General features: G+C 38.2%; 1 protein-coding gene across 1 annotated transcript in view; it reads right to left on the bottom strand.

The window, feature by feature from the left end:
- LOC106874840 (nicastrin) overlaps positions 1-8,206 on the bottom strand; it is a 37,099-nt gene extending 28,893 nt beyond the window's left edge. Inside the window, exon 1 of the mRNA XM_089338213.1 lies at positions 8,061-8,206. Coding sequence (XP_089194339.1) covers positions 8,061-8,121 — 61 coding nt within the window. The 5' untranslated portion in view covers positions 8,122-8,206. The remainder of the gene's footprint in view (positions 1-8,060) is intronic.
- Between the last annotated feature and the right edge of the window lie 4,483 nt (positions 8,207-12,689).

Here is a 12,689-nt window from a genome sequence, read left to right as displayed (position 1 = left end):
TCATGGCATTCCCACATTCCCTGAGCCTGTAACTCATATTGGCACTGGATGTCTTTCTTTGGCTTGCCTCTGAATCATGAGAATAGGGTGGAGAGGATCTATGAAGTGTCATGCAAGCCTTATTGGACTTGAAATTTTGCATGGGCATTACTATTTGAGTGCACAATTTTCTTAATAGTCAGTGAGGGTCATCTTCAGCCACAACTGGACAGCCATCATGTGTATGCGTGTGTGTATACATGTATTTGTGTATATATGTATATATATGTATGTGCATGCATATCTATGTGTGCATGTATTTAGGTTTCTGAGTGGGTCTATGTATGCATATATCTAGGTGGCTGAATTCAAATTCCTCCAAGGTCAACTTAGCCCGTCCAACCTTCAGCTGATAGGTATTAGAATTGTTAGAGTGTCTTGTGCTATCTGATTCTGGTTTTTTGCACTTGAAGTTCAAATTCTCCACCTAACTAGAGCCCAATCAATAGTAAGGTATAAAGAGTTGGCAGCAATTCCAATGCAACACAGAAACTACCTATGAAATTTCAACGAACTTATAAAAACTACTGCAGCATGAATTCATGAGAGTTCTATGCATAACGAGAATGTAGAAAGTCTTAAAAAGAGACATTAGTGTTGTTTAACCCTTTTGATGCTAACCTACCTGAGACTGGCCTTGGTTCAAGGATACAAATTTCCTTTTTAAAGTGATTTCAATCCAAAGTTAATAGTTGTGTGGACCACAGATAACTAAAATAATGTTAGAGGGATTGGCTGCACTGAGAATGAGACATATCAAAGTGGAAGGAAGTTGTAAAAGAGAAAGACCCAGGAAGACATGGGACGAAGTATTTGAAGGCCAATCTCAAAATGCTGAACTTTACGAAGGAGATGACAGAGGACTGAGATGTGTGGCACGTTACTGTACCTGAGAAGACCTGCTCACCACTACAGAATTGAGATCCTAAAATCAAGGTGCCGTATAAAAAGTATTGGTATGAGTGCTAGTGTCATGTAAAAGGTACTAGTGCTGGTGCCATGTAAAAAGCACTGATGGTCCACATAAAAAGCACCCAGTATACCCTGTGGAGTGGTCAGCATTAGGAAGGGCATCCAACCATAGAAACAAGTCAAAACAGAATATGGAACCTGGTATGGGCCTTGGCCTTGCAAGTTCCTGTCCAGCTGTCAAACCCATGCCAGCTTGGAAAATGGACATTAAATGTTGATGATGGTGACTGATGGAGTAAAAATATTGGTGAACCACTGATTTTATGGTTGGTTGTTTTCAACACAAGTATGTTATTTATTTACAAGGCTCGGCAAGGAAAGATATGCTTAGTTCAAGTAGAGGCCAGGACTTTCTGCTAGAGAAGGACTGAGAGACTGAACATGGGTTCCATTTACTATAAATGAAAGCAACTACAATACAGGAAAAGGGTGGTTTAATCAGTTAAAGAAAAAAAAAAATTCATTTCATACCTAAACTTATTTCAATTTTTAAAATGTAGGGGAAAAAAAATCTTTCTCTAAAAGCTGTTGTGATAAGGTTATCTAGGGACTATCCAGAAAAATTATAATTTACTGTTTGACTTTGTTTACGGAAAAACAGAAAGCCTACAGAAGAGAAATAGCTACAACTAACATTAAATGCTAGTGTGCATACATTTCATTTCTCTACGTCAAACTTTGTGTATTTCTTCACATTGTTTTGCCAACATTCAATTTAAGACTGATACTTTTAATCCATATGTAAATAATTTTTTCTCTAAATTGAAACCCATAATTCTTTTTCATTTAGATTAGAACAACTTGGATGACATTGTATCTTTTTAATTAAAAAGTTTAGCTTATTCTATGGTCGTTTGACCAGATTATTCTGTCAAATGTGATGCTAATTCATTTACATTGTTTTGAATTAATCAGGGATAACATCATAGCTTTGAGATTTCAATGATATGATTATTTATTTTTACAGTAGTAACATTGTATGGTAGGTGTGAGAGGCCAGATCCAGCTGGTTTGAGTATAAAACGGGTAGAATATTCGGGCAGGATATGGCCAATTTAAAATTCAAAAGGGTTAATTATAATTATACGTATATTCATGGACATCTAAATGCAACAATGCTCGTTACTGCATTCTGTTTGTAACTTCTTCACGGTTTGAAACCTGCCAGTATCAATATTGCCTGTTATTGAACCAGCAATGTACTATTGTTGGTATATTTAATTGTATACTATACATACATTCCTGAAAAAATCTTGTATGTACAGAGTTTTCCACACCTTTTTAGAGTTCGTGAGAGTATTGTAATAAGGTATGCTAACAAAAAACTAAAATTTCAGAAACAATAAAGATTACTTGACAAAATGGTCACTATTTGAACTGCAAATATATTCTATAGATGATCGAGTACAGAATTTGGGACAAACATGAATAGAATATTGGCAACTGGCCTAATTTATCAATACCATTTGAGGATCACTGCCTATTAGATTAAGCTTAAATAGTCAACAGACAGGTGCAAGAGTGGCTGCGTGGTAAGTAGCTTCCTTACCAACAACATGGTCGGGTTCAGCCCCACTGCATTGCACCTTGAGCAAGTGTCTTCTACTATAGCCTCGGGCCGAACAAAGCCTTGTGAGTGGATTTGGTAGATGGAAACTGAAAGAAGCCTGTCGTATATATATATGTGCGGGTGACGCATGGGGTGTTTCGAGCGGGATCGTTGCCGGTGCCCCTGGACTGGCTCATGTGCGGGCGACACATGAAATCTTTCAAGCGGGATCGTTGCCAGTGCCCCTGGGCTGGCTCATGTGCGGGTGACACATGAGATCTTTCGAGCGAGATCGTTGCCGGTGCCCCTGGGCTGGGTCTTGTGCGGGTGACACATGAGGTTTTTCGAGCGAGATCGTCGCCGGTGCCCCTGGACTGGCTCATGTGCGGGCGACACATGAAATCTTTCGAGCGGGATCGTTGCCAGTGCCCCTGGACTGGCTCATGTGCGGACGACACATGAAATCTTCCGAGCGGGATCGTTGCCAGTGCCCCTGGACTGGCTCGTGTGCGGGCGACACGTGAAATCTTTCGAGCGAGATCGTTGCCAGTGCCCCTGGACTGGCTCTTGTGCGGGTGACACATGAAATGTTTCGAGCGAGATCGGGGCCGTCGTAGGATTTTCGAGCGAGATCGTTGCCGGTGCCCCTGGACTGGCTCTTGTGTGGGGTTGTCGTAGGATTTTCGAGCGAGATCGTTGCCAGTGACCCTGAACTGGCTCATGTGCAGGCGACACATGAAATCTTTCGAGCGGGATCGTTGCCAGTGCCCCTGGACTGGCTCATGTGCGGGCGACACATGAAATCTTTCAAGCGGGATCATTGCCAGTGCCCCTGGACTGGCTCATGTGCAGGCGACACATGAAATCTTTCGAGCGAGATCATTGCCAGTGCCCCTGAACTGGCTCTTGTGTGGGGCCGTCGTAGGATTTTTGAGCGAGATCATTGCCGGTGCCCCTGGACTGGCTCTTGTGCGGGTGACACATGAGGTTTTTCGAGCGAGATGAGCGTGGCCGTTGCCAGTGCCGCCTGACTGGCCTTCGTGCGGTTGACACGTAAAAGCACCCACTACACTCTCTGAGTGGTTGGCGTTAGGAAGGGCATCCAGCTGTAGAAACTCTGCCAAATCAGATTGGAACCTGGTGTTGCCATCCAGTTTCACCAGTCCTCAGTCAAATCGTCCAACCCATGCTAGCATGGAAAGCGGACGTTAAACGACGACGACGACGATATATATATATGTTTGTGTGTGTGTGTGCGTGTGTGTTTGTCCCCTGCTATCATTTGACATCCGACGTTGGTGTGTTCATGTCTCCGTAACTTAGCAGTTCAGCAAAAGAGACTGACAGAATAAGTACTATGCTTACAAAGAATAAGTCCTGGGGTTGATTTGTTCGACTAAAGGCGGTGCTCCAACAAGGCCGCAGTCAAATGACTGAGACAAATAAAAGAATAGAAAAAGATAAGCGTAAGTTGACAACCTTTGTGGGTAAGGTGAGTTGACATTTACTATTGCAGAGAAAAAGTTCTGGTCAGTTCTATAAGTCATTCAGTATGTGTCTAGAATAACTCTCAGGCCCAACTCCTAGATATTGCAATACTACTGAATCAAGTCTAAATAATCTTTGATACCAAATCTCAAGATTCTATGGAATTAAGAAATTGAACTCAACGGTACATACTGAGGAACTTTATCAATCCCATGGTGCAGCTACTGTCTACAATTGGTGAAATATACCAATCATGGTTATAGATTAGACTGTTGACCATTCAACAGGTAGCCCAGTACCATATCAACCCAATCATCTGCATAAAACATCCACTCAAAGAAGCTACAAAAGCTAGGTCTCACACTCTCTAATGATCTTTCCTAGCAATGTTACTTACATGACATACTTAAAACTGCACTCTAGTCTCACTTTCTTTTATAGCAGGGGTTTTCAAACTTTTTGACTTGCAGACCCCTTTATATTTTAGGCTTTACCTTAGGGACCCCCTTATAAACGCTTATGAAATTTATACATAAATATTTGCTTAAAATAACATATTTTTACATTTATTTATTTAACAGTATTTAACAAATAGTTTTATTGTCAATTAAAAGATTTCAATTAAAAAACATTTATAAAATCAAATTGCCCATAAAAAGTATTTGCTGTCCACGGACCCCCTGTCTTGTCCTTGCGGACCAGTTTGAAAACTCCTGCTTTATAGGACCCAGAATATACTTCAGTCTAACCCACTATGAAGATTAAGTGAGATCCACAATAAAGAACTGCTCCTACACTAGAGTCAGTGCTGCTGCTACATATACTCAAATATTCCAGACCACATCCAAAAAGAAAGATGGTTGAGTGACAGCAATGATCCACTCACCAACACACTACATTTTCTGATCAGCAGACACACTATCTCGTTTTTTGAATTCTGCTACAGCAGCCTCTTCTCTTCTGTATACCACCCTTACTCATCTCCTCTCTTCATCAACCATCATGTGTCTCAAACACACCTCAGGTACCACACCTAATCATCCTTCCCCAGAACATCAATTCATGGGAATTCTCATCAACCCAAGTTCTTCCTGCAGTTGTCATCTCACAATTGAAGAACGCATCAATATCACCTGTCACAGAGGGCACTCAATGGTCATGGAGTTAATAGTAAAGAGGAAAATGCAATGTCCCTTTCACAAACAAAAAACAACTTAAATAACGATCCTCAGAATCATGACAATTCAGCCAACCAATAAAGCTAAAGAAAATGAAATAAGAACAGTTCATGTTCACAAGAAATTGTTCCATACCCACTGATATCTCCGTCAGTGGAAGTGTATTGAGCAGTTGCTAATACAGTTGGATGAGTCACTCACAGAGATTATTTTTATAGTAGTGTCATTTTAGAAAAACAAGCATTGTAATCTTATATTTTGCAGTAGTTGTGAAAGTAGTGATTCTTGTGGTAGGCGAGAACAAGTATCTTTGGTGGAATTCTGTTTTAAGCACCCCAATTATTCCCTCATAATTCTTTTTTTATTTTATTGAATTTTCAGAAAATTTTTGCGAATTTGTGTTCTACACACGGGAATTCAAACGATTATGCAAAAAGAAAACTTTGTGTTTGTGACTTAAGGGCGATTTAGCTGTTAGTTTTAGCACATCTCACGACCACTTGATACCTTGTTTCTTTGTCACTGACACGTATTGATGTTTTAAAATATTTTTCTCCCCGTAAACACATTTAATGGAATGATGATGCACCCAAGGGTGGTCCATTGCTGGGATTTTAGCAAAAAATTCGGACTGTCCGTATCTTAAACTTATTTTTTAAAAAAAATTCAAAAATAGTGGAACTTTCAGGATTTATGGGGGAGAGGTTTAAAATTTAAAAACTTTATATATATATATATATATATATATATATATATATATATATATAATCGTATGAGTTCCTGTGTGTAGAATACAAATTCGCAAGAATTTTCTGAAAATCTCCCAAAATAAAAGTTATGAGGGGTTATATGGAGATGTTTAAACCACAGTATCTTCCGTTTCCTTTGAAAATAGAAGCAACTTGGAGCAGAAATTAGTGTGGGATTTTAATCAGTTTTTCTCAACTGAACGAAATGACATACCATACTGTCTAAAGGGTGGAACAAAACTGACTTCATTTAATGCTGAGTCCATTTTGGACTCATCGTTCGCTATCACCACCTACCACATGTACGTTTTTTGTTTCATGTCTAAAGTCCATGTTGTAAAATGCGTGTTAACAAATATCTTGTGATTTTTGTTGTCACGTCAAATGTTGAATTTGTTTTCAATTTTATCTCTTTTGTATCTAAATCATGTATGCATGTGTGTGCGCGTGGTATTTTGTTTTTGTACGTACGCGTTACCTATTTGTATTCTGTTTGAAAGTGCCAAGTTAGAATATACGCGTATATACTTTTAGGTATACCCAAAAACCAAGCAGAAAAAGTACTCAAGTTAGTATTCATATCTAATTCATATACTCACCTCTCTATATATATATATATAGATAGATAGATAGATAGTGCCATATATATATATATTATTTTATTATATGTATTTATTTTCTCTAAGTTAATAATTAACTCGGACAAAATAAATTGGTTAATAGATACTAGGGTAGCAAAGATCACAAAATGACTGTGCTGTAACTCCTGTTTATGAGGTTGAAACTCCTTGTTATTTTGGGTACTTGAGTAAATATATAGATTCAGTAAATGGAGTAAAACGCATATGTTAAATGAATTCTTTATATATATATATATATATATATATATATATATATATATACATACATACACACACACATTTGTGTGTATGTTAGCGTTCAGTGTCCGCTTGGTAAATCTGGTTAGCAAAAAGCGGGCAGTTCACTCTTGACAAACAACGCAAATACGATAACAAAATAAGGAAGTTTTGGCATTTCTTTGGCGAACTTTGTATTTGCTTTCATTTTAGAGAAATCATAAAACAATAAATTTATCAAAGATGGGAAAAATCAGATATCTTCATTTCATCTTAGATTGTTGTAGTAAATGTGAAAACGAAAACAAACAAAAATAATAATTGTGAATGTTTGACACAAAGGGGAATCAAAATACTATTGTTAAACTAATAATGAAATATATAAAGTACTCGTGACTCAGATAAGCTGGACGTGTTATTAAAATACCTTAATTCATAAGAAGGCAAAATAGGCCTATGTGAACATATATTTCCAAGTACACGTTATTTAGCCCCAGATGTAAGCAGACTTACGATTAAAGGCCTTCTAAACATGCCCATCCCGAGCGTTTGCATATCAGACTCAACTAAATCCGATTTAAACTTAGTTTCCTTTTTTGAGACAGAAGTATGTTATTTTCAAGCAGATTTGACTACTATATCTAACCGGTTGAGCAACTACAGAGGTAATCTCGTATGGTTTATTCTTTAGCAAAACTTGAAGTAATGCCGAGAGTCATTTATAAGGAATACGTGGTAGTTAACGATTAAATCTTGGTTCGTGACAACATTGTTACAATCAGAAACCTATAGATTGAAAACACGAGAGAACAAAGTAGCAAATACCGTCAATAAATTAGAGACTCCATAACCAAATAAATAATAAAAGTCTTGTTAAACACACTTACGAATACACCCACCACCTCTCTTCAGAAATGTGTTTGTGTATAGAACTATGATTGAACAAAGTATGTGTGAGTATAATGAATCTTTAAACTGATAAAAACCGATTCTATGTAAATATATACGTATTCATAAAGTTTATTTGCTATGAAATGTTGATTTAACTATTTGATATAGAGGAAGGAAAATGAGTGATGACAAATAATAACGCGATATCCGGCTACGGTTGAAGGTTTCGAAACATTGGGGAAGTGCTTTCATGTAAAACAGATATCATATATAAGAGATAGGTGACATGGATAAGAAAAAAAAGGAATCATTAAAGTAGGAAACTATATGAACAAACCATTCCATAAGAAAATAGCCCAAAGTAATATCAATGAAAAAGGAATAGTGTATCCTTTCATGGTAAGCTGTGGAGTTCTAAAAAAAAACTAAAGCTAAGAAGACTTTTACTTTGAAATTGATTCGTAACAGTAGAGAGTTCTGAACAAAGGGACACAATAATAATAAGCCTTCAATCGTCTATGAAGACTTAAGTTACATACGAGTGAAATATAATTCTTTTATTTTTTTATTCATTTTCAGTTATTTTACTGCGGCCATGCTGGAGCCCCGTCTTGAAAGGTTTTAGTCGAAAAAATCGACCTCAGGACTTATTTTCTTAAGCCTAGTACTTATTTCTATGGGTCATTTTGGCCGTACCGCTATGTTACAGGGACGTAAACACACCAACACCAGTTGTCAAACGGTGATGTGGGGGGAACAAGCACAGACACAAAGACTCACACACACACAACATATATATTCGGCTTATCGAACTTCGATACGGGAAAAATTTCCAACCTTTTACGTCAATAAACCATGAATGACCATGGGACGCACCTAGAAAGTTCCCCTCCAGTGCACAAATCTAAGCAATGTCGCCCATACATACCACACTCCCCTCTCCACGTCACCAATGTTATCCAAGGGAAAGGCAAAGGCCAATACAGCTTGGCACCAGTGACGTCGCAACCCATTTCTACAGCTGAGTGAACTGGAGCAACATGAAATAAAGTGTCTTACTCAAAAACACAACACACAACCCAGTGCAAGAATCGAACTCACTGCCTCTTGATTGTGAACCCGATGCTCTAACCACTGGGCCATGCCCCTTCACAGATTAGTTACACCTCATCCCTGGGTGGAACTGAACCACCAACCTTTCGGTTAACAGCTGAACACATTAACTGATTGCGCCATATATGTATGTATACAGGGTGCGGTGAATAAATTGTCTAAATTACGCAAAAATGGAAGTAGCACTGGCATCTCATTTTGACATATATTTACCAAAATTACATAAAAATATCTCGAAATACCAAAGAATAAATTTATTCCATAAAATTGCCATTGGCTTCAACCACGGCCTCCAGGCAAGTTTGGAATCCCTTGCAACTCTTCTAGACGGTCTCCTTGTTTAAGTTGGTGAATGCTGCCCTAATCCTTGCCTTCAGTTCATCTATGATATTACAAGGAGTTTTGTTGGTCTCTCGTTCAACTGTACATAATAATTAAGTGGGGTGCAGTCAGGGGAGTTAGGTGGCCATATATTAGGGGTGATGTGGTCACAGAAATTGTCTGACAGCTATGACTGGGTTCTCCTGCTTGTGTGGCAGACATAGGGTCTTCCAGCAGTCACCCTCTTGACCCATGGCAGCACTGCCTCCTCCTAGCACTTGATGTAGGCCTCCAAGTGGGAAGATGGATGGAGGCATAACTTTGCCATCACTAATGATCATCCCAAAGACCATGATGTTGACTGAATGCTTGGTTTTTATCACTCTTGGTACATGTTTTAGGGACATGGCAAGCCAACAGTTGTCTGAGGAAAACCAAAGCATGTTCTGTTGGAGGGGATGCTTGAGTTTGTTCAAAAGCTTTGGAGCATAGTCTTTCCTCTTGTCCTTGATGGCTTGGGATAAAAATTGGAACTTTCCCATCTTGTATGAGGAATACCAAATGTCTTCATGCACTGCCTGCCTGATAAGAAACTCAGACACTCCCATGTACCAGGCAATGGACCTGATTAACTTGGAGTGATCATTGTCAATCATGGCCTGGATCTCATCAACAAATTCAGGAATTCTTTTCTTATCAGAACGAACAGAGTGAGTTGTTCGAGCTGCTGTACCTTCATAATCACCATTAGACTCATCCAACACTTTCCAAATCTTCTGCATTGTCCTCAGATTGATGCCCAAACACTCTGGAATGTTCCTATTGGAGTTTCCATGGCAAATGCCAAGCAGTATAGCATGTTGTTTCCAAATTTCTGGCAGAGTGAATTGTGTCATGGAGCTGTTTTTCTCACAGACGGTGCCCAACTGACCCTACTATACTGTGTAATTGATAAAATCAAAAACAAACAATGTGCATGCATGAAATTGAAAATATAAAATGGTGACAATTTACCCATCACACCCTGTATATATATACAACAGCCTTTCAGTTTCTGTCAACCAAATCCACTTGGTTGGCCCAAGGCTATAGTTTCAGTCAAACCGTCTAACCCATTCCAGCATGGAAAGCAGACACTAAATGATGATGATGATGTTGATCTACATCTTAGACTGCATCCAAAGAAAGGCCACTGGACTGGTTTGCAGGAAGTTGCTCACCAATATTCCCGACCACTGGCCTACAAATGTGCTGTCTCCTCTCCCTGCCTCTTCTACTGCAAAGTGGAGGCGCGTGGCTTAGTGGTTAGGTTGTCAGCATCATGATCATAAGATTGTGGTTTCGATTCCTTGGCCAGGCGATGCGTTGTGTTCTTGAGCAAAACACTTCATTTCACGTTGCTCCAGTCCACTCAGCAGGCAAAAATTAGTAACGCTAACGTCTCGTCCAGCTGGGGAACACATACACCATTGAAACCGTGAAACTGGGCCCAAAGGCGACGAGCTGGCAGAAACGTTAGCATGCCATGTGAAATGCTTAGCAGTATTTCGTCTGAGTTCAAATTCCGCCGAGGTTGACTTTTCCTTTCATCCTTTCGGGGTCGATAAATTAAGTACCAGTTACGCACTGGGGTCGACGTAATCCCTCTGTCTGTCCTTGTTTGTCCCCTCTATGTTTAGCCCCTTGTGGGCAATAAAGAAATAAGAAGAGAGAGCACTGATGGGTGAAGGTTTTGTCTCCCATCTAAATTCTAATCATAAGCTATTGAACAACCTGAGGCTCTGGCAGCAGACATTTGCTCACAATGATTTGCAGTGACATCAAACCCAGAACCATTTATCTGTGAAACAAATTTCTTCTGTGCATACCTATGTCTGTGACTAAGTTGTTAAACAAACTATATCTTTATTATAAAAGAATGCATTTTACAGTTTAATCTTAACTAACTGAAATAATTGGATGGCATTTATAATTTCATAAAAGTTACAATATGTTCTTTTTGTATTTGGTTTGCAAGATTCTTTATGTAAATCTGTGTGTTGAAATGAATTTTGTTGTGTCTAGGGAGAGTCACTACGCCAGTATTAATAACACATGCACAATTCCACTCCTTTATTATTAGTCGATTAAATATCTATCCAATTGATCGTTTAACTTGTTGGTTAAGCAGTCATTCATTTGGTTTTTGCTTTATTTCTGTTTCTTTTTCGTCAAAGTTCTTTTGTTGCCAGTCACAATCTTTTTTGTGACTTCTCTCCCAGTTTATTATAGAGGCTACGTTTACAATCACAGACTCTTATCCTATTTCTTGATCAGTTGATTTGAATTGTGGTTTATTCTGCATTTATTATATATATCTTTTTTTTGTTGTTTTGATTGTGATATGCAAATGTAATACTTTGCTTGTACTATATAAATGTAAACATTTAACTACCCCTACTGGCTATAGGTATAAATTATTGATAAAACAAGTTATGGCAGCAAATGAATTTTATACATAAATCTGAAGTTGACATTTGATTCTATCTGTATATACATGTATGTATATATGCATATATATACATATATATATACATTATTTATATTGTTATATGATTGAACGCCATGCATCCATTTCCTAGTAAGTTTATCTATATATATATGTGCTGGCACCACGTAAAAAGCACTCAATCCACACTGTAGAGTGGTTGGTGTTAGGAAGAGCATCCAGCCATAAAAACTCTGCCAAAACAGACACAGTAGCCTGGAGTAGTCTTCTATCTGGCTGTCAAACCACCAAACCCACACCTGCCTGGAAGATTGACGTTAAATGCTGCTGCTGCAGATGATGATGATGATATATATATATGACATCTAACTTCAAATCTCAGTGTTTGAATATTTCATTTATATATATAAGAGACATTTAAGGAAAAAGGTGAAGACTGAGAAGGTGAATGACAAGGACCTTTTTGTGTGCACAGTCTGTGACAGACCATGTCTGTCCTTGGCTGGCCTCAAATCTCACCTGCGAACCCATGGAAAACAAACCTCATCCAGCTATTCTGATTATATGTCTGTGCACACGTTTGAATGTGGTGTGTGCCAGAGGGTTTGCAAATCCAATGGGGGTCTTAAAAGACATGTTAGGATCCACAATGAGCAGAACTTACTTGCAGGTATTGGTAGTGCAAATCAGAGGTGCAATCTGTGTGGGTGTTTTTTCAAAACACTGTCTGGTTTAAAAAGCCACATCAGACGCCATGAAAGGGCTAAGGTGTAGGTGCAGGAGGTGGTCAAACTCTGTTTAAGGAGTAGACAACCACCATATGTATATATATATATATATAAATATATATATATATATATATATATATATATATATATATATATATATATATATATATATATATATATATATATATATATATATATATATACATATATATATATATATATATATATATATATAAATGGCGAGCTGGCAGAATTGTTAGTGTGCCATTTCGTCCATCTTTACATTCTGAGATCAAATTCTGCCAAGATCAACTTT

Source organism: Octopus bimaculoides, chromosome 20, assembly GCF_046866305.1.
Source record: "Octopus bimaculoides isolate indiv1 chromosome 20, ASM4686630v1, whole genome shotgun sequence".
NCBI classification, from domain to species: domain Eukaryota; kingdom Metazoa; phylum Mollusca; class Cephalopoda; order Octopoda; family Octopodidae; genus Octopus; species Octopus bimaculoides.
The sequence above is the reverse complement of the archived record's forward strand: the minus strand, read 5'-3'. Positions and strand labels throughout refer to the sequence as shown.